Raw genomic sequence first — 23,363 nt, 5'->3', positions numbered from 1 at the left:
GAATATGACTATCTCAGCGCGTAGATCGAGACTCGCTTACCTCAAGGGAGGTGCAGTCCCCTCGCCTATGCCCCGATCTAGCGTTTATTCTGCCCCGCAGAATAGACCTACTTCGGTGCATGACCAGGGTGATCTGAGGATTACCGTGAGGGCTTCCCCGTCGAGTCAACCTCCGCGGGCCCCTCACGCCTCACAAGCGCTGTTGCCATTGGGGCCCCTTAGTGAACGTCTTGGTCCTTCTACGGAACGACCAACCGTTTCCTTTGGGGCTCCAGCTGACGATCAGATGTCGATCGCAGCATCGGAGGGGGAGCTTCAGTCCTCTGGAGATGACGACTCGGCTGCGTTGCCCCCTTCGGCGTGTAGCGTTGTCCGAGACCGATCCAGAATGGGCGGCTATGCTTTCCCGGGCCGCAGAGAAGGTTGGGCTTGCGTGGAACCCTCCACCACGTCCCGAACCTTCTTGGTTGGACGATTGGTTTCTCGGGGCGGGCCGTGCTGGTTCTCAGTGCGCCGCCCCGGTACCTTTCTCTCCGGAGGTGCATGAGGAGCTTTGTAGGACGTGGAAGGCACCGTATAGTGCCCGAAGCCGTTCTAGTGGCTCTTCCCCCCTCGCCACCCTCGACGGCGGGGCAGCTAAGGGGTATGTGGATATCCCCCCAGTGGAGCAGGCCGTCGCGATGCAACTGTGTCCGGCGTCCGCTTCCTCTTGGCGGGGTAATCCACGCCTCCCGTCCAAGGCCTGTAAGTTTTCGTCCGGTCTAACGGCGAAGGCTTACAAGGCCTGTGGACAGGCTGCTTCCACCCTCCATGCCATGGCGCTCTTGCAGGTCCACCAGGTCCAGGCGCTCATGGACATGAATGAGGGTGGTTCTGACCCAGAGCTCCTCCGGGAGCTCCGTGTGGCAACCGACCTCGCCCTCTGGGCGACGAAGGAAGCCGCACGTTCAGTCGGTCAGGCGATGTCCACCTTGGTGGTCCAGGAGCGCCACCTTTGGCTCAACCTGGCGGATATGAGGGACACCGATAAATATCGGTTCCTGGATGCCCCTCTTTCCCAGGTTGGGTTGTTCGGCGACGCGGTCGAGAGCTTTGCCCAGCAGTTCTCGGCTGCACAGAAGCAGACGGAGGCCATCCGGCACATCCTGCCCCGGCGGACCGCTGCTGCTCCCACCCGTCCGCCGAGGTGGGCCTTCTGCGGCGTCCTCCGCTCCCGCTAAGCCCCAGCAGCAGCAGCAACCATCCAGGCCTCAGCGTGGAGCAAGCCGTAGGAAGCCGACCCCGCCCGTCCAGGCCGCTGCCAAACCAGGAGGCAAGCGACGGTGCAAACGACCCTGAGACGGGCGGCCCGGAGGTGGATCAAGTTGTTCTTCAGGAGATGGCGAAGGCGCCACTCCTTCCCCCGGTGGAGGGCCGGGCGGAGAATCTTTTGTTTCCTTTTCTTTTTGTTCCCACATTTTCAAAAAAGAGCAATTTCTGAAACCTCTGGGCCCCAAGAGGGCGCGCTTGGCAGTCGACGACGCCGCCATGCCTTGTCACTCCCGAGCCCCTCTTTCATCGCCAGCGAGCAGCAGTGGCTGTGTTCCGGACGTGCTGACGCCTCCGCACACTCACTCTGTCCTTCGACGGAAGCAGGTATGTGCTGCACCACACACTCAGACCCCACTGCGGGCCGCTGTGTTGTCCGAGTCGGGTCCCTGCATTCCGCCGCGCTGCCCCATAGAGTTCTCAACGGGCCTGAAAATAACAACCCGACCCGACCCGGCCCGTGGCTTTTAAAGCCCGGACCCGATGTAACCCGACACATCAACATGAATTATCTGCCCGAACCCGGCCCGCGGCCCGACGCCGCGTCGGATATATATATTTTTTTCTCATACACGTATTATCATGACCAGCAGACGGAAATTCAAATCAACCTTTAATGTTCACGCCTTTTAACAATACAAACAACTGAAACAATAAACTTTAAATATATAAATAGGCTGTAGTAGCGACGGTGAATTCACCTGAGGCAAGTTTACTTTTCACCAACTCCATCTTCTTCTCCAGGCTAAAGGCGTGCACGCAGCGGCGTCAGGTCTGCCCCCGCCCCTCTCCGTGATGCGCTTGCACGCAGCAGCCAGACTTTCTTTACGGTGAACAGTGACTGAGTCAGCAGCGATGATTAATAAATGTTTTTTTTTTTTTTTTTACTGACTGGAAAAGATTAAGCCCGAGGTCCGACCCGACCCGAGTCATTTGATTATATTTTCGACCCGAACCCGGCCCGAACCTGCGGGTCCCGTCGGGTTTATCGGGCCGACCCGACCCGTTGAGAACTCTACTGCCCCACCCCGGGTACGTCTGTGGTACCGTTGGTCCCGCTTGCTCGGTCTCTGGGAGCCTGGTTAATGCTTCCCAACCCGTCTCGCTGGCTCATCCGTACCATCCGACTCGGCTATGCGATTCAGTTCGCCCGGCGTCCCCCTGCTTTCAAGGGCATTCTGTTCACCCGTTTTCTGGCGGACAATGCCCCTGTGCTCAGGGCAGAGATCGCAGTCCTACTGGTGAAGGACACGATCGAGCCGGTCCCTCCAGCCGATATGAAGACCGGCTTCTACAGCCCGTACTTCATTGTACCCAAGAAAGGTGGTGGGTTACGACCAATCTTGGACCTGCGCGTCCTGAACCGGTCCCTTCACAGGCTACCGTTCAAGATGCTTACGCAGAAACGCATTTTCAAATGCATCCGTCCCCAAGATTGGTTTGCAGCGATCGACCTGAAGGACGCGTACTTTCATGTCTCGATTCTCCCTCGACACAGACCGTTTCTTCGCTTTGCGTTCGAGGGGCGGGCATATCAGTACAAGGTCTTACCCTTCGGGCTGGCCCTGTCGCCCCGCGTCTTCACGAAAGTCGCGGAGGCGGCCATTGCTCCCATGTGCGAGCGTGGTGTTCGCATCCTCAACTACCTCGACGACTGGCTTATTCTGGCCCAGTCGAGAGAGCAGTTGTGCGAACACAGGGACATTGTGCTCAGTCACCTCAGCCACCTAGGGCTTCGGGTCAACTGGGAAAAGAGCAAACTCACCCCCGGGCAGAGGATCTCTTTTCTCGGTATGGAGTTGGACTCGATCAACATGACAGCGTGCCTCACCGAGGCCCGTGTCCAGTCAGTGTTGAACTGCGTGAGCACGCTCAGACGCAGAACAGCGGCACCACTGAAACTTTTTCAGAGGCTCCTGGGGCATATGGCATCTGCAGCCGCGGTTACGCCGCTCGGATTGCTTCATATGAGGCCGCTCCAACACTGGCTCCACGATCGAGTCCCGAGATGGGCGTGGCAGAGCGGCTCGTGCCGGGTCCAAGTGACTCCGCACTGTCGCCAAACTCTCAGCTTGTGGTCGGACCCTTCGTTCCTGCGGGCAGGTGTTCCCCTGGAACAAGTGTCCAGGCACTCTGTGGTCTCCACGGATGCCTCTGCCACCGGCTGGGGGGCCACGTACAACGGGCACGCAGCTTCAGGTCTGTGGACGGGGCCTCAACTGCATTGGCACATCAACTGCCTCGAGTTGTTAGCAGTACGTCTTGCACTGAGCCGTTTCAAAACACTGCTACTAGGCAAGCACGTATTGGTCCGTACGGACAGCACTGCGACGGTTGCGTACATCAACCGCCAGGGTGGTCTACGCTCCCGCAGCATGTCACAACTCGCCCGCCATCTCCTCTTCTGGAGTCAGAAGCATCTGAGGTCGCTTCGTGCCGTTTACATTCCGGGCCTGCTCAACCGTGCAGCCGACGAGCTCTCACGGCAGCAGGTGCTACCGGGAGAATGGCGACTCCTTCCCCAGGTGGTCCAGCTGATTTTCAGGCGCTTCGGGACCGCACAGGTAGATCTGTTTGCCACCCCGGACACGTCTCACTGCCAGTTGTTCTATTCCCTGACCGAGGGGACCCTCGGCACGGATGCTCTGGCACACAGCTGGCCCCGGGGCCATCGCAAGTATGCGTTTCCCCCAGTGAGCCTTCTCGCACAGATCTTGTGCAAAGTCAGGGAGGACGAGGAGCAGGTCTTGTTAGTTGCGCCGTATTGGCCCAACCGGATCTGGTTCCCAGAACTAGTGCTCCTCGCGACAGCCCCTCCCTGGCCCATCCCTCTGAGAGAGGACCTGCTCTCTCAGAGACGGGGCACCCTGTGGCACCCGCATCCAGACCTCTGGAAACTCCATGTCTGGTCCCTGGACGGGACGCGGAGGTTCTAGGTGACCTACCCCCTGCGGTAGTTGACACCATCACTTCCTCTACGAGGCGCCTCTATGCGTTGAAGTGGAACCTGTTCGTTGACTGGTGCTCCTCTCACGAGGAGAACCCCCGATCTTGCTCGATCAGAGCCGTGCTTTCCTTCCTGCAAGATGGGCTGGAGCGAAGGCTGTCTCCCTCCACCCTTAAAGTGTATGTTGCCGCTATTGCTGCACATCACGATGCTGTTGATGGTAAGTCTTTGGGAAGGCACGACCTGATCGTCAGGTTCCTGAGGGGAGCGAGGAGACTGAATCCTCCTCGCCCACTCTCTATACCCTCTTGGGATTTGTCTCTGGTCCTTTCGGCTCTTCAGAGACCACCCTTTGAGCCTCTGCAATCAGCTGAGTTAAAAATCCTGTTCTGTAAAACAGTACTCCTGGTTGCATTGGCCTCTATCAAGAGGGTAGGGGACCTGCATGCATTTTCGGTTGACGAATCGTGCCTAGAATTCGGCCCGGATGACTCTCACGTGATCCTGAGACCCCGGCCCGGATACGTGCCCAAGGTTCCTACCACTCCCTTCCGGGACCAGGTAGTGAACCTGCAAGCGCTGCCTTCGGAGGAGGCAGACCCAGCCCTGGCTTTTCTCTGTCCCGTTCGCGCTCTGCGTCTGTACGTGGACAGAACGCAAAGCCTCAGGACCTCAGATCAGCTCTTCGTCTGTTACGGAGGCCAGCAGAAGGGAAAGGCTGTCTCCAAGCAGAGGATGGCCCACTGGATAGTGGATGCCATCGCCTTGGCTTACGAAGCCCAAGGCGTGCCCTGCCCGCCCGGGTTGAAAGCCCACTCCACTAGGGGTGTCGCTTCTTCCTGGGCGCTGGCACACGGCGCCTCGCTGACAGACATCTGTAGAGCTGCGGGCTGGGCGACACCTAACACGTTTGCTAGGTTTTATAGCCTACGTGTTGAGCCGGTTTCTTCCTGTGTGCTCGCTTCATCAAGCCGGTAACACCGAAGTTCCCGCTCTAGTGTCGGCTTGCTGCGCCACTCCCTTCCTAGGAATGGATACGTGCGCCTTTTGCTCCAGTCGAGTTCCCCAATTGGCAAACCCGGTGAGTTCCTCCGCACCCCTTCGGCAGTCGGACGTTGCGGAGCGTCCGACGCCAGGCCTAGTGCTCGTATGCCTGTTTAACTTGTGCTAGGCTGGGTTCCATATGTGGTGATCCCCGCGGCGATCCCATATGTGTATCCTTCCACGACCAGCTCCCTGCGGTGAGCCCGTGTCTTTCCCTCGGCAGAGTCTGCTCTGCCGTCACTGTCGGTGTAGTCTCCCCCTTCGGGTGGAGCCACCCCAGTGACATTCCATGTGTCGCACTGCCCCTTCGGCCAGTCCATATGTGTATTCTCCACATGTTACCTCCCTTCGGGCAGGATGTGGCTCCGCAGCGTTCTTTCCCCTGGAAAGGTACGCTTTCCCAGTGTTATCCAAGAGTTCCACTGTGTGGGGTATAATGAGACAGCAGTTGAACTCCCTCTATGCAGGTCTTCCGCCCCAGCAGTTGGGGGTCTGAGAGTCTTGCGTAGGGCGCTGGTTGTGGCAGCAACTGTGGCGTTTTCCATGGGATCCCAATTACGTCGTCACGTCGACGTTACGTCGAACGTGAGCGACTGAAAGGGAACGTCTCGGTTACTGATGTAACCCTCGTTCCCTGAAGGACGTTCCCGTCGCCACCGTTGCTGACCATCGCTCGTTGCTGACAAATCTCGGCTCCTCAGCGAAAAACAATGTGTGCGTGCGCCCGCTTCCTGTTTATACCCGCGCTGCGGGGCGGGGGCGCGTGACGCGATTCACGCACGCCAACGTTCATTGGCTCGTTCTGTAGACACTCGAAGTTGATAGGGCTCCCTGAAGTGATCCCAATTACGTCGTCACGTCGACGTTACGTCTCCCGTTCCCTCCTTCAGGGAACGAGGGTTACATCAGTAACCGAGACGTTTTCCCAGAAGGTCTCCCATCCAGGTACTAACCAGGCTCAACCCTGCTTATCTTCAGTGGGCAACCAGTCTTAGGCTACAGGGTGATATGTCTGCTGGATGATTAACATTAAATGACAGACCTCACAGCAGCAGGTTTATTTGGCTGCTGTGACTTTAAAGGTCCCATGACATGAAATTTTCACTTTCTGAGGTTTTTTAACATTAATATGAGTTCCCCTAGCCTGTATATGGTCCCCAAGTTTCTAGAAATTTCAATCGGTGTAAATCGAGCTTTTGCTATCTTTCTCTGCCTTTGAGAAAATGGAGGCTCATACGCGCTGATCTTGAATCTCCTCTTTATCACGTCATAAGGAGGAAATGTTACCTCCCCTGTCTCTGCTTTGCCCTCCCAGAGAATATTTTCCGCCCATGAGAAAATGAGCTAGGAAGTAGGAACGCGCGCGCGCGCGATTTTAGTTTGTCCACGAGAGATATCATGGCTTTTGAGCGAGCGAAGCATAACAATTGCTCAATAATTGGATGTACAAATGAACACTGAAGGGTCAATACAGAGCTGGGCTTGCTGAACGTCTGAAACTAAAGTCTGGATCACTCTCTTTGGCTCAGCTACACACCTCGGACAAGTAAGTCAACTAACTAATGATATATAAGTGTGTTGCTTTACTGTTTATGGTTACCTAGATTGTTGCACGTAGAATGTGGCTGTAACATTAACGGTTTTCCCAAGAAGTGTACAACGCGAGTGTTGTACACTTCTTGGGATAACCGTTTTCCTGTTGGTTATATGGCGCGCGCGATATCCGCATTTCAAGATCGCAGAGCTTGATGTAATTGTAATAAGATAAATACAGACGTTACAGATCTCTCATGAAAAGGCAACAGTAGGTTAGCGTTAGCTACATGATAATAACTGTAAACCACCCGAATAAAGTACCGTATCCAGACATAATATTTTAAACTAACCATTCGGAAACGTCCTGCTGGAGCCGCTGAGTTGCAACTTCTTCATCCGTTGCTTCTCCATCCGGATCAGATTCTGGGTCAAACTGAAATGCTTGAAAGACTGCGTGTCTTTGTGCCATTGCTATATCCAACGTAAACATGCACGCCATGGTACCGTTGCGCAAGATGGTCAAGGCCACACCCACCCTCCACCTTGCGCCGCCTTTCTCCTCCTCATTATCATTTAAAGCTACAGACACCGAAACGGCCCGTCTGAAGGAAGCTCATTCTGGGACTGGCTTGTAGTGGCTATAATTCTGCACCGAGGCTGAATTTTTGGAAAGAGATTTCAGATACAGTACTAGGGACCACTAAGGCCTATATTAAAGCCTACAAAAAGTAGCATGTCATGGGACCTTTAAGACCTGCCGCCTGCACATGACGCGTATCTGACATGCATCCCATTTTCACACAACTCTTTAAATTCATAACCCTCATCCTTACCTCGGGTCATTTTGACCCAAAACTCATTTTTTCTTTTTTTTTAAATTGAGTGTTCATCAGAGGGGTTCAAGACCCTAGGACTTTTGTCGCACTTGAACCACGAATAGACAATTTTTTTTTTTTTTTTTTTTATGGAATCGAGTAGTTTTGTGGTTGAAATTTTAAAAAGTAAAAAATCCTTCCCTTGCGGGTCAATTTGATCCCCAGAATGAATGGAATGCGAGAAATGCTTCAGTACACATAGACAAGCCAAAAAATGCTGCAAATTCAAACTAAAAATGCTAAAACTTTTCACAATTAAAAAAAAGCAGTGTATACACACAGTTTATAGCCTATATATTTAATCCACGAACATGGAAAATGAAGTCCGGGCACTTCTTAACCTTTACGCTAACGAGAAAATCCAACCTGACTTTGTAGGGACCAAGCAAAACATGATTATGTATTCTAGCGACATAGAGCATCAACCACATGGCTGCTGATTACTTTCTTTGTTTAACAGTTCTATCTAATAACGTATTAAATAAGATTGTTAAACAGGTTGTAAACTAATGAAGAATGGGAGCGCTTTGTGCTCAGGCTTTGGCGTTATATATATATATTCTAAATAACAGTTTATTTAAAAATATGTACAGTTAACTGTGCAGCGAACTATTGTTTATTTTGGTGCGATCTCCACGGTAACAGCAGCTTTCTGGTTGGTGGATGAGGTTCACGTGATGCGTCGTTTGAAATTTCTCCCGCTGAAGGGTGAAGACGTCTGACAACCGAATCGCTGTTCAGGTAAGTGAAGCTATTTTGTGCACGACCCTATTTTTTTTTTACAGTCTATATATTGTGTACGACCTAACATTAGATGTAATACATACAGCAGATATGCAACCACATGGGTTCTCTTTTGCACTCATGCCGAAACGGATCAAGCCTGCGATGTGTTTACAGCTCTCTTATTTTTTTTAGTATTATTTAACCTTAACCTCGATTAAAAATCGACCGTGGCGGGTACGAAGGTTATTTTGGCAGGTTATGTAATGGCAATCTTTAAAAAATAGAAGAACATCTCTTTTTTGGAGCTTTTTTAAATACCTGAATTCAAACTCGGATGTCACCTTGTTCTTTATTGAAGTGAACTTTTGCCTATGGTAGCTGATTCACTGCCCTGAACTTGAGAACGCGAGTACAGACTGACGCGATCGGGGTGCAATTGATCGGCCTGCGGGTCATTCAATAGTGCCACATTATAAGCAATAATTTCCTGTATAAAATTTAACCGAAGCAACCTTATTTTAATTTGTTACCTAAATTTATTTACAGTAGGTGGATGAATATTTGTATATGTATTTATTAATTTAGTATTTTGTCTTTTAGCTGCTGTGAGGAAAAAATCGTCTGACACATGCCACTGATCAGGAGATAGAAGCAACAATACAAAGATGGCTTCAGCTTGCTCCTGATAGAGATGGAGGAAGGAGACCCGGACAGCTGCAACATAGTATCAGCCCAGATCTGGCCCAAATCTGGTTCATGTGGATTTCACACGGTCCAGATGTGGGCCGGATCTGGGCCGACACTATGTTGCTGTCTGGGGAGAGTGCTTGAGGAGAAAAGAGGGGCTGCAGAGCTGTACTTCACTTCCTGAGGACAGTCCTAAATAGCATCACTTTCTCCCTCACACATACAAACATTCTTATGTGCAAATTTGTTTTAAGTAATTTTTCTTTTATTTGCTCTATGTTTGTTGAGAGTAAAATTACATTATAATATGTTTAAATTTCAGTGCTAGATTCATTGATAGATTCATTTAGTTAGAATTGAAAAATGTTGTACATAGTTGGCTGTTCAGTTTTTTTTTTTGGCTTGTGCATTACTACAATAAGTAAACTATTGTTTAAGACAGACCAGAACATTTTGAAATTAAATGCACTTTGAGGTGGTAATAAGATGTTAAGTTTTGAATGTACTAAAAAAATAGAAAATAATAATTTATTATTATTGGCTTGTGCCTATTTAGTCCATGAGCCAGGGGGTTGATCGGTATCATCGGGGGGGCAAATGCTATCATTGTTTTTTGGCAAGGTATACACCCCTAGTATTAGAAAAATCACGATAGCAGTGCAGGGGTGGTAGCGAAATCACATTTTTCAGCTCATGAAGTTACTAACCCCCTAAAATAAATTCCATTTTTGAAATCTGGTGTATATCTGGTTTAGGCTCATGCTAGGGATATTGTCAATATTCTATATGGTGCTTGGTATCGTTGGAAAGGGGACCTTTTAGGCTTTCATTTAAGCCCAGTACTGAATCTGTCTGATAAACACAGAGGTCACATGACTTCTTTAAACCAGAAATAACACACATTTTTTTCCCAATTTCCGCCTAAACTGTATGCTTTCTTTTATCCCTGTGCCAAATATACCTGGGCCCGTATTCATAAAGAATCTTAATGCAAAGAGTAGCTCCTAGTGACAAAATTCTAAGAACATTCTTAGAAATGTGGGCGTTTACTCTTAAAATTAAAGAAAAAATCCCAGTAAAGAAAAAAGTAATTCAGAAAGCATCTTAACCCTTAAAAGAGGTCTTAAGGTCAAAATTGTTAGGAGCACGGACGAGGACTTTTCAGAGGCTGAAGAGTTTCTTTAGCAGAGGAGAACATGGCAGAAAGACGAAGGAGAACAAATGTGTTGCAGACAATGGATGGCAGTGAGTTTATAAGACGCTATAGATTAGATCGTGCAGGGATCATGTTTGTGACTGATCTTATTAGAGACGCGCTAACATCTCTGACACAGCGCAGAAATGCCATAGCGCCAGAAATGAAAGTAATCACTACATTACGATATTTGGCAACTGGGAAAATGCAACAATGCAGCAGTGTGTAATGTACACAGTCGCATGTAATTTCAAAGTGAAGGCTTAGAATAGACCCTATACTTAAACCAGAAATAACACACATTTCTTCCCAATTTAATTTAGCTTAAAAACTTTTACATAGGAGTCTTAGCTTAAGAGCGATTCGGGGCCGATCTGAGAGCAACTCTGAGCAAGGAAAAGACAAAAACTTTCATCTTAGTGAGGAGGCGGGGTTGACCCCATTGCTATGTATGACACAATCTTTTGAAGACTGTGATTGGCTGGTTGTCCAAGAAGGAGAAAAAGAGTGATTTTAAAGAAGTCATGTGACCTCTGTGTTTGTCAGACAGATTCAGTACTGGGCTTAAATGAAGGCCTAAAAGGTTCCCTTTCCAACGATACCAAGCACCATATTATAGAATATTGACAATATCCCTAGCATGAGCCTAAACCAGATATAGACCAGATTTCAAAAACGGAATTTATTTTAGGGGGTTAGTAACTTCATGAGCTGAAAAAAGTGATTTCGCTACCACCCCTGCACTGCTATCGTGATTTTTCATGTACTAGGGGTGTATACCTTGCCAAAAATCACTATGAGACTTTGTCCCCCCAGATGATACCGATGGACCAAATTTGGGGCCCTGGCTCATGGACTAATTGTTAAATAAACTATTTTTGAGAATTGAATATTCTTGTGCCTTATTTGTTCACATGGTTTGGGTAAGATTAGGCTGGGTTATGGCTCAGTTTTTGGGTTTCTGGTTAAAGGGTGGTGTCGATATGGTTAACTTATGGCTGAGAATTGGTACCAATAATAAAACCTGTTTTGGCCCAGTTCAGGGCCAGTTAAAGGTGACTAACTGGCTGAGATTCGGGCCAGTTATGGCCCATGTGTGACCCTTGTCTTTAATCCAGTTCTGGGCCACTTCAGGGCCGTCATTCTTTGCGGTACTTCGGCCGAGGGAAAAGTGATTGTGTGGCCCGGAGCTGGGCCAGAAAAAATTTGCTATGTGGGCTAAAGCAGTTTGACTGAGCACAAAAGCAGCTTCTTAATTGCGTCTGACCTTGTTCACAATGAGCGAGCTGGACCTTTTTCACAGACTGTAATGGCACGTTTTAACAGTCATCAGCATTGTTAATCCTGCAAAGTTATATATATATATGGGGGTGGGGGAATTAACTCGTTAATCTTTGCGATTAATTTGAGATTTTTAACGCGTTAAAAAAACATAACGCAATTAACGCAGCACTTTTTTTTTCTTTCTTTTTTTGCCTCGTTTTAATGGCTTCCTGTTGCGGCTGCTGTTGAAAAGGCCGAAAATATGCCGTCCTGCCCCTCCGTGTTCGGCGATCAGGTTCATTCTCGCGCAGCTTTCATGAGCGAGTCTTTTCCGCTCCGTGTGTGCGCCGCGCTCGCGCTCTCCGTTCCGTGTGTGTGCTCTCTGCTCAATGTTCTGCACCGTGTTTGCGCTGCGCGTTCTGCTCTGTCGTTAACGGCCCAAACGCTCCAATCATGTACTGATTAGGGATGGGCATTTTTCTAAAATATTGTTTTCGAATATTTGGGCTCATAAAAAAATCGAATATTCGAATATTCGTTTATTTAAATTACGTTTAACGAGAAAGCCGTTATTTTTTACGTTTTTTTAAAGTTTTTTTTTGTCACTATTTCTTAACAAGCTTACAATTAGGCAATATACATCACGCTTACTACATATATTAAGGTTTTCTTTTAGTTGAAAACATTAAACAATATGTGTAAACACAAAATATAAAGAACAAAAGCATTTGAGATCAAGCAGCGCGAACGAAAAAAAAAACGCTAATAAAGCAGACTGCGCAGTTATCGTACAGAACGTATGCACTCGAGTCAGCATATGGTTATCGTGTTTATATTGTTTCACGTTCATGTTGAGAAAAACAATAATATCCACTTGCTCGAGTGAGAAAACGTGCTGCGCTGACAGACGTTGCAGAGACACAAAGATAACGGTTTGCTAAGCGAAGTTTCTAAAAGCACTTTGGGTTTTTTGTTTTTCTTAACCGAAACTTAACGAAACTTCTCCCTTAACGAAACTTAAAGGAAGTATATGTCTCAAAATCATTTTGCTATCAGAAAATATCATATCTGATCACTAGCGTCATATCTGATCACATGGTTTCCCCATGCTGCCTTGAGCTCAGCGCGATTTTATTCACGCTGCTAGGCAGTCTGGATACCATGGACCAGATTTTCCCCTCAGCTAGGGAACCAATCACAGAACGGGGAGGGAGCAGCAAGACGATGACGACATCTATGCGACACACCGAAGCAGTTTGTTTATATCTATGGCTCCAACATGACAGACGTAAAAATATATGCATATTTTTAGGAACACATCTACAAAAATATGCCTGTATTTCAAGTTGATAAAATAATTTAAAATCCACATCAGTTTATTATTTACCACGCCCTCCCAGGATCTATAACGTTACCTAGGCTACTTTCACTTTTAAAAATTCATCATAACCGCGCGCGCGCGCGATCTGCTTGCAGTCGTCGAGATGGATGCTGAGGAGTTGAAGAAAAGAATAGCTAGTGGAGATTGTAAAGTTGTCGACAATACGTCATCAAAAATCAAGTCCAGTGTGTGGGAGAAATTTGGAGTTATCTGAAGAAAATATTGTGAAAGGCTTTGCTGCAAACATTTTCGTGTTGGATAGCTGCAAATGTGGAACTTCATCCCTGAGGAAGCACGCAGAAACTGTGGTAACAAAGCAGTTCTATCGAACAGTATTTTTCATATTTAACACTGTTAAGTATGTGTGGTGTGCAGGGCGTGTTTGAACCCAGAATTGTCAGATGTAGGCTAGACGAAATTGCGTGGCAGATATAGTATTGTAGCCGCGTCTGTTATTAGGCTACTCAGTTTTGTGGTAACGTTAGCCATGTTCTTCATGTACCGGCCTTTTGACAGCTTCGGCTGAAGTTGTCCTTGTGTTAATTGTCGTGTAATAACTTCTGTATGACCTGGCAATAAACATTTTTGTAAGTGTGTCTATAATGTGATTGTCTAAACTGATTTTATTTCGGGTGCGGGTCGGGTGTCGGTTCTATTTTAAGCGGGTCGGGTGAAGATTTTAATTAGTGCTGCTGTCGGAAAACTGGTCGGGTGCTGTTTTAAGCACTGCGGGTACGGGCGGGTGCGGATTTACAAAATCGGACCCGTGCAGGACTCTGGTGTACACATAAATCTCTGACCCATCGTTGTCTTCTTCGTTGAATATCTGTCGCTCTACATACGTCATCTGGTATAATTGAAACGATTGGCTATGAGCTACGTACAGGCGCATTTGATAGACATTTGTAGCGCCCAATAAACGGCTCTGGGCATTCGTAAACCACGCCTCAAATACGAGAAAATGAACATGTAGTTCCCAGACCACGTCTCAAAGAGAAAGTGGTCTGACGTTAGCCAGGCTACCTTAATGCAGTGATGGACAGCTGTCTTTCCTCAGTCGACTGCTGTTTGGATTTCATGTGATTTCTCATTGGAGTGGTGATATTATGATAACTCAGTTTCATTAATTAATTTGATTAAAAGTAGGCTACTTCCATTTTGTAATATAATTTTCATCTAAGTAATTCCAAAATGCGCGAGGCAGACGACGACATTATGTGATCAAATACCATCCACTTGTTAAACATGTTCCACAACGCCACCCAGTGCATTTAATTATAACTGCGAGTTAGTGATTTGGATTTATCATGTATTCACTGCACTAACGGCCAGCAAAGCAACGTAGTAAAATTCGAATAGTATTTTATTTTTCGAATAATAATTACACATCGAATATTCGAAAATTCGAATTTTCGTGCACATCCCTAGTACCGATCACGCACTGGAAAAGCAAAGTCCGCTCAAATAATGTGAAATTTCTCAGTAGTAGACTTCTGTTTGCAATAGCACTACTGAGCTGGTATAGTCATGCTGGGCAACAATGGTAAAATGACCTGCTCTGATCACATGCTCTGGTAATAATAGCTTTGTAGGACTATATTTAATTTTGATAATTAGTAAAAAAAATAAAAAAAATAATTGATTATGTTGATTGCTTATTGAAAAAGAATAATATGTTGATGTTGATATTGATGTTTAATATTATTTTAACATAGGGTATTTTCTGTTCCTTTTTTTTTTCCCTGTGTTGTTTAATTTAATTAGGTGATTCTAAGTTTAAATATTGATGATTACAAGCTTGGGGGAAATGCAATTAACCCTCTGGGCTTCTTCGCCCGAAAACGGGCGAAAACTTGAACGTTTCGAATTGTTTAATTTTTTTGCTTCATCGGATGGGGGTGAAACTTGGTGTACTTGGAATGGGAAATAGGAAAAAATAGGAAAACTCAGAGAAACTTTTGGTGGTACAAGCTACAGATCAGCCACTGTGCTGAAAAAAAGTGTACAGCAATGAAGGGGTGACACTCTAAAACATCAAGAGTGCAAATAAGACACCCTCCCCCCCCCCCCCCACACACACACACAGAGAAATGAACTGGTAAGACTGAAACAGCAAATTTTGCCCCAAACTATATAAAAATTATATAATCATAATAACTCCAAAACTATAGCAAGGAGAGTCAAAAGGTAGGTATCGTTTGAAAGAACTCTTTTTAAATTTTTTGAAAATATAAATTACATTACATTTGGACATTGTCCTGCCAAGAAACAGCGGATAAAAGACAATATATATATATAATTTTTATTATGATTTTGCATATCTTTCTTATTTGTCATGGAATAACTCAGGAAGGAAATAAGGTAGGAGGAAAATTCTTTTTTAGTGAAGTCCCCCTACATGTTAGCTGCATCTGGATAAAAAAATAATAATTTTTGGACAAAGGAATCAAAAGTTACAGCATTTGGAAAAGAGACAGCCTTTTTGTACAGTCTTTGACACCCCCTCATGGGCAATTTTTTCTCCATGAAGAATATCTTGTCATAAAAGCAATAGATTATGTTAATTTTGGGCTCATTTTAATTGTAATAATATGCTGTAAAAAATGAAGTGCCATTTTCAATTATCTGAGAATGTTTCATGAGCTGTATGATGTTTTTGACACATTGCAGTACATTATTTTATAGATTATGAAAAAAAAAGAAATTCTATTTATCAGCAAATAACTCAGCAATACTTAAGAGTTTTTCAAAGTGGATACATTCACTGTAAAGTTCAGACTCTAAGCTTTCAAATGACATCAACTTTGTGTTAATCAAGGCAAGATTTTTTTTTAAATATGGTAAAGAATATTTTCGCAGCTAGGTGGCGCCTGCTGGCGGTACACTCGGTTTTAGAGGGATTACTCAGCACTCGTTAGGAGTTAATAAATGTAATTAGATGCATTAAAAAGCTGAGATCCTAAGCTTTAAAATGATATATAATTTGTGTTGTTCCATTCAGTGGTTGCTTAGTAATAAAACATTTTCTTTCCGAATGGGAATAAATCAAATAAATAAATAAAAAAGCTATAGGCCGCCTATAGGCGGTTATAGGACATGACACAAATTAATACATTTTGAAGCCACTAGATGGCGCTCTTCTCACTTGAACATTTTTTTTTTTTTAGGCCTGCACTCTATTTTGATGTGAAATGTTGCATTTATTGAAAAATAAAATAAAATAAAATAAATAAAATAAAAATATATATATATTAATTCAAATGGAAAAAATAGCTCATAAAAATTATATAATTAATGCAAAGTATCATAAAAAATTCAAAAAATTCTAAATAATAATCAGAAAACATTATAGAACAAAAATATATTTGATTGGTTATCCTGGGAAAAAGTAAAGTAAAATTTTAAGGCTACGCCCGTTTTCGGGCGGGAGGAAGCTAAGTGTGACTATTTTACGAAGAAGCCCAGAGGGTTAATTGCAATTAATTACAGCAAATTGTGCAATTAATTTTTTTTTTTGATTCCCAGCCCTAATATATAAATATATATTTTTTTATATATTTTTTTTATTAATGTATGAAAGCATGCTGAACGGATTTGAACAGTTGTGATACACAGTGTGGATAGTCAATCATTTAGATCAGATTCCTATCAGATAAAGAAATAATCGGATTTGAAATGACAGTGTGAACTTAACTATAGTTGACTTGATTTTAGATTACTAGATTTAGCTACTGTGCTATTAAATGGGGGTTTACCTCATCATCTGTCTGTAAATAATTCTGTGCAAACTCCAGCAGTTCCTTCAGTTTGGTAGTTAGATTGTAATATCTAAGAGCTTCCTGTATGGACAAAGACAGAAATGTTAAAACAGTAGTGCTAGAAACACAACTAGAACAAAATATTTTTTAAATGTTATCAGGTCACTTCAGAATGACTAGCAGAGTTAAAAATGACCTTTTAACACTAGTTTTTGTAGTGTGTGGATTTGTTCCTGGGTTTGAGTTAAAATAAGCCAATTGAACCAACAAAACAAAATGTATCTGCCACTTCAGTACTGTGATAGGGAAATATATATATTTTTTATTAAAATGTCGAGCATCAGAAGCATTACCCTGATAAGTTCATAATATGCTTGTGTGTCTGTACTTACTGGTCGCGGCTTAAAATGCTCGTCATGCAGTCCCCACTGTTGCCTGTAGTATCTGTAGTAGGCGATGTTCTGCTGCATCACTTGATCATCTGCATCAAACAGCATATAGCTCGCTGCACACAGCGCTGCATTACGCACATCATTTACTAAAAGGAAAACAAAAGACGTGATCATTTTAATGAAAACCTTTTGCCGATGAAGAAGTTTATGGGGGTTTGCGTTTGGACTGCTATAGTGGAGTGACTAGACTGCTATCTGATTGAGTTTGAACATTCCATTTACACTTGGCCACATAAATGTGTCTTCATAAACTGAAAATAAATCTAATCATCATTTCCCACACTACATGCAAATTCAAAGAGCTTCATATACAGTCTCAGCAACGGATGTTATATGCAACATTTTCAAAATCAAACATCACAAATGAGCTCCCTCAGCTGAGTCAGCACTGGTGGGAGAAAATAGTGCTCACTACTTTTAATGAACATGAATGAATGTTGGACTTCAGGATGTAACACCAAAAACATCTTTAATGGCTCTCAAATCACCTCCTCTTATATCATGCCCTACCAGTTTTGAATGATGCACTGTTCTAGGCAAGTTAGTTATTCCACATTTTTGGATCTACAATGTATCATGCCAATACCTGTAGATGTTTCAAAGTATTAGAAAGTGTCCATGTGAAATACTGAGAGACTTGCATATCCCCTATATTAATTTTCTGAAATCTGCTTACTGATATTAAATATGGGCAGATCGTAATATTTATTTTGTCTACTGTTGGCAGATATATTAAGACACTGAACAGTGCTTGTGCTTATGCTTGTGTGTGTGCTTGTGTGCGTGTGCGTGTGTGTGTTACTTACATTTGTAATAAGCAAACTGCATGTAGTGGTACATGGTGGCAACAAATTTCTCCACAAAGTAACCACCAACATTTGGTATCAAATTCTCCTCACATTTTACTTTACACTTCATTACTTCAAAATAGAAATCTAGGGGAAGGAAAATAAGAGAGAGTGAGAATACTGCATTAATCCTGATACACACAAAAAAGTCCTCAACAACCAATGATTGTAGTAGACTTCCTATGACAGATCATTGCTGTACTTCTCAAGAATACCAAAGTCAGTTACTTGTGTACCAAGCCTATTTTCATTGGGATAGGTTTTTATATTTACAGTTATTTGAACCAAATCTGACAATGCCTCATGACATCACTGACCGGCTAAGGTGGGATAAAAGTCTTTGAACTCCTGCACATCATATGACCCCTCACAGGACAGCAAACACATGTTGTATGTTTTAAAGTACTCAGCAGCCACAAGCTCCATGTCTCGAGCACTGCTGCTAAAATCCCCAGAATTATACAGCTTCACAGCCTTCAGGAATAAGGTCTGAGAGGAGAGAAGAATGGATATGAAACCATATTTAGTTATTTTGGAATTGCTTCTAACAAGTGAGGTTAAAAAGGGAAAACAGGAGAGAATAAATACCTCATAGGGCTGCTCCTCATGGTCTATGAGGTACTCCTCCATGTCAAACAGGCTTTTATAGTAGTTGAGACTCCTAGATAGCAGGGGATCCCCAGGGTTTCGCTGGAGATATGTGTGTGCTGCCGAAACTGCTCTCTCCAACTCATTCATCTAGATGCACATAACATAAGATACTTTAGCATCTGATTTTTTTGTTTTTGTTTTACAGGTTCTTATTTCTGGCTGTCAGCACCTGACTGCATGGACAAAATCTTTCAGACTCATTTCATTGGCGTTAGTGGAATAAGAGGTCAGTAACATAGGTGAGATCCAGGTGAGATTTGTCCATTGGCTTTCTCAGATTTAAATATATCTTGTGACTGCATGCTTGCTATTAGAACAGTCAAGTCACATGTATTTATATAGAGCTTTATAGAAACACTTCTGTCTGTATTAACAATTTATTTGAAATTGCCTTTTCAATCTATGAATCAAACAGTCAAATGTCAGTGGGATGGTTCATGGCTGTCCTGCTGATGACAACAGAGACACAAATGATGCCAAATCCAGCTCAGACCTCACCTTGTCACGGTGGTGATTGTATAAACACACATGAAGATGAAGGCAAATAGGTAATATTTAATAAATCCAACAGGTAATCCAACACAAACAGAGCAACATTCAACACATCCAAGATAGAAGACACCTAACACTGAACTGAAACAGAACCAAACATATATAAAGGTGAGAAAGATGATGATAATGAGTGAACAGCTGAACATAATTAGCGTCCGTGAGAACAAATGAGTGACGAAGGCAGACGATGACAAAACAGGTCATCGTCCAAATAAACATGATTGTGACAGAATGCCCTCTCCCGGTAGGCAAGACCTCACACTGTAGAGAAGAGTAGGCAAAGGGGTGGCACACAGGCAGGTTATGTTATGTTATGGAGGTGGATAGACAACTGATACGAGGAGGAACAACAAAATCCGGGGTGGTGATGAAGGTGGAGATGGCTAAGGGATGACTTTTTCCAAGATAGAAGACATCGAACACTGAACTGAAACAGAACCTCTTTCAGTTGCTGCTGCTGATTTGGTTTTGATTCATTATTTACTATCTTTTCTTGTTTATACTGCTACATATAGCATTCTCAACATCACACATTAACCTGACATTGCTAGCTTCAATCTAAATCGTTATTGCCACCACAACACAATACTAATTCGCTAGCCTGTAAGCGTGCCATCCGTGCGCTCTTTATTTATTTTTCTCTCGTGCACTTGCGCCTTTTGCAAGTTCATCAAACCTTAGGTGAGTAGGGTCAGTCAACCAAAACGGTGAGTCATGTCATCTTCTCCTCTTATTGTCACTTGCACTTCATGTAACATGTATAGCATAGCCTTCTCTGTCAGCACAGGTTTTACATGTGATAAATGCAGGGAGATAGTCAGGCTGGCGGAGAAGATTTCAGAACTAGAGACACGCATCCAAACTTTAATCGAGGTTAATTGTAAGAGTGCAAGGGCTTTAGATACTGCTTTGCCACATTTGGTGATGTGTCTGTTCCCCGAATTAGGAAATACAAAAAACTTCCAAACCCATCTAAGGGTAAAAATTGTATTGATGTTCAACAAATAAAAAACAGATATAATACAAATGAGCAAATGATAAAACTTGGGTTGCTGAATATTCAATCCCTTACTCCAAAAGCACTTATTGTTAATGATATGATTACAGACTATAACCTAGATGTGCTCTGTTTTACAGAAACCTGGCTAAAACCAAACGATTACATTACTTTAAATGAGTCCACCCCACAAGATTACGGTTATGAACATGAACCTCGTCTGAAAGGCAAAACGGGACGTGTTTCTGTAATTTATAGTAATATTTTAAAAATTACTAAGAAGTCTATTTTCAAATATAATTATTTTGAAGTGTTGGTGCTTAATGTAACAATATATAGTGTAAATGATAAATCACGTTTGAGATCTGTGCTGGCTACTGTATACAGGACACCAGGGCACCATACAGACTTTATCAAAGAATTTGCTGATTTTCTATCAGAGTTAGTACTGGCTGCAGATAAAGTCCTAATTGTTGGTGATTTTAAAATACATATAGATAACGAAAAAGATGCATTGGTATTGGCATTTAAAGACATTCTTAACTCTATTGGAGTTAGACAACATGTGTCAGGACCTACTCATTGTCGTAATCATACTCTAGATCTAATATTAATCACACGAAATCAATGATGATGCTGTTGAAATTCTGCAGCAGAGCGATGACATCTCAGATCATTATCTAGTCTTGTGTAAACTTCATTTAGCCAAGGCTGCAAAGCCGACTCTGTTTTACAAATATGTTAGACCTATCACTTCTGCCACTAAATATTGCTTTATTAATAATCTTCCTGATCAGTTTCATCATCTCAGCATCCCAGATAGCTTAGAAGAACTCGATATTGCGACAGAAACTTTTAACTCTCTCTTTTCTAGCACTTTAGACACAGTTGCTCCGTTGCGCTTAAAGAAGATTAAAGAAATAGTCCAATAGAGACAGAGCGCAACGCGTCATAATCTGAAGACCACGCCCACCGGGGGTGGAAAACAATCCAACCGTCTCCATTGACTTTGCATTGCGAGAGGCTGCCTCCTTGTCATTTATGACTTATAACAAAAGACAGAAAAATACCTAAAAGCTGCTGTGTGACAAGGTGTACAGCAAACAAGCTAAAAAAACCCAGAAATAATTTTTTATAAGCTTCCGAACCGTAAAAGCCAGCCTTTAAGGAGACAAAAGTGTATACAGGCAATAAGACGTGAAGCATCAGCAGGAAGAATGGGTAAATTGTGGGATCCTGATACTCAGTATGTCTATGTGTGCAGTAAACATTTTGTCACTGGTAAGTCAAATATCCAAATGTCAGTTTTATATATTATATTTATGTAAGCTAAGCTGCAGCATTTTGACAGTATGCAACTTTTAGCATGTGGATAAAGCAGAAAGCTATGCAGTAACGGTTATGTTTGCGAGTGCCTTAGCTACAGTAGTAGGGTTACGTTACTAAGAATAAGTCAAGTCAAGTCAAGTCAAGTATATTTGTATAGCGCTTTTCACAATACAGATTGTATCAAAGCAGCTTCACAGTATTAAATTAAAATAATACAACAAGGTTTGTTTCTAGTGGAATTTATTGATTGATAAAATCAAATTAAATATCCCCAGAATATCCCCAACTGAGCAAGCCAAAGGCAACAGTGGCAAGGAACCGAAAAACTCCATCAAGTGACCTAATGGTGTCCTGAAACTCCATCAGGTGACCCAATGGAGAAAAAAAAAACCTTGGGAGAACCCAGGCTCAGTCGGGGGCCAGTTCTCCTCTGGCGTTTATTAACTAGAGGCCGGATTGTAATTTGAACTGTAAGATTAAAAATATTATATGAATGCCTGGCTGAAGAGATGCGACTTTAATCTAGTTTTAAACTGGGAGAGCGAGTCTGAGCAACGAACACTATCAGGAAGGCTATTCCAGAGTTTTGGAGCTAAATGTGAAAATGCTCTCCCTCCTTTGGTGGATCTGGATATCCTAGGTATGACCAAAAGCCTTGAATTTAGTGATCTTAAAGAGCGCGATGGATTATAGTGCGATAGAAGATCCGTTAAATAGACTGGAGCTAAGCCGTTTAGGGCTTTATAAGTCAGTAGCAATACCTTGTAATTAATACAGAACTTTATAGGTAACCAATGCAGTGATGATAAAATCGGTGTTACAGTATATGATCATATTTTCTTGATCTAGTAAGAACTCTAGCGGCGGCATTTTGGACTAACTGTAGCTTGTTTATTGAGGATGCAGGACAACCAGCTAATAAAGCATTACAGTAATCTAGTCTCGAGGTCATGAATGCATGAACTAACTTTTCTGCATCAGAAACTGATAGCATATTACGTAGCTTAGCAATGTTTCTAAGGTGGATATATTATTATATACGTTAATAATATAATAGGGTATATAATTACCCATATTAATATTTTCATTAATTTTTACTAAGTGCCTTAGTTAAAGTAATTGTTAGGTTTGCAAGTGCCAAGCTACAGTTGCTTGCTAACGCATAACTAACACTAGCTTGCTAACTTATTTTAGTTATCGATATCAACTGCACCCCAACTTCCCTATATCTGGCTCTATTTTTTGTCCATAAATAATTTATAAATTGACATTTTCTTCTACACTAGAGAATCTTGGAAAAAGAGTATACAAAGAATACATCATTCCAATAAAATGTCCCTTTAGTTGTTCTCTCAATTGATCCACTTTTATGTCCTGAAACAACCGTTTTTTGGGGTCGACAGCTTATAAAAATGTATTTCTGGGTTATTTAGCTTGTTTGCTGTACACCTTGTCACATAGCCGCTTTTAGACATGGTTTTGTTTTTTGTTATAAGTCATAAATGACAAGGAGGCAGCCTCTCGCAATGCAAAGTCAATGGAGACGGTTGGATTGTTTTCCTCCCCGGTGTGGGCGTGGCCTAAATACGCTCTGTCTCTATGCCGTGGTACAATGAGCACACTCAGGCCCTTAAGAGAGCAGCAAGAAAAATGGAGCGCAACTGGAAGAAAACAAACCTAGAGGTATTTCGCATTTCATGGAAGGAGAGCCTCGATTGCATACAGAGAGGCCTTAAAAGCAGCTAGATCTGCTTATTTTTCAACCCTATTAGAAGAAAATAAACAAAACCCTAGGTATTTATTTGAAACAGTGG

General features: G+C 43.5%; 1 protein-coding gene across 1 annotated transcript in view; it reads right to left on the bottom strand.

Annotated features, from left to right (window-relative positions):
• The window catches only part of p3h4 (prolyl 3-hydroxylase family member 4 (inactive)), a 112,913-nt gene that overhangs the window by 34,536 nt on the left and 55,014 nt on the right, over window positions 1–23,363 (bottom strand). Inside the window, exons 2-6 of the mRNA XM_084423736.1 lie at window positions 18,609–18,758; window positions 18,338–18,509; window positions 17,979–18,107; window positions 17,113–17,258; window positions 16,718–16,801 (exon numbers count right to left, since the gene is read on the bottom strand). Of these exons, the coding sequence (XP_084279862.1) occupies window positions 16,718–16,801; window positions 17,113–17,258; window positions 17,979–18,107; window positions 18,338–18,509; window positions 18,609–18,758 (681 nt within the window). The remainder of the gene's footprint in view (window positions 1–16,717; window positions 16,802–17,112; window positions 17,259–17,978; window positions 18,108–18,337; window positions 18,510–18,608; window positions 18,759–23,363) is intronic.

The sequence above is a fragment of the Rutilus rutilus genome, assembly GCF_951802725.1.
Source record: "Rutilus rutilus genome assembly, chromosome: 11".
NCBI classification, from domain to species: domain Eukaryota; kingdom Metazoa; phylum Chordata; class Actinopteri; order Cypriniformes; family Leuciscidae; genus Rutilus; species Rutilus rutilus.
The sequence above is the reverse complement of the archived record's forward strand: the minus strand, read 5'-3'. Positions and strand labels throughout refer to the sequence as shown.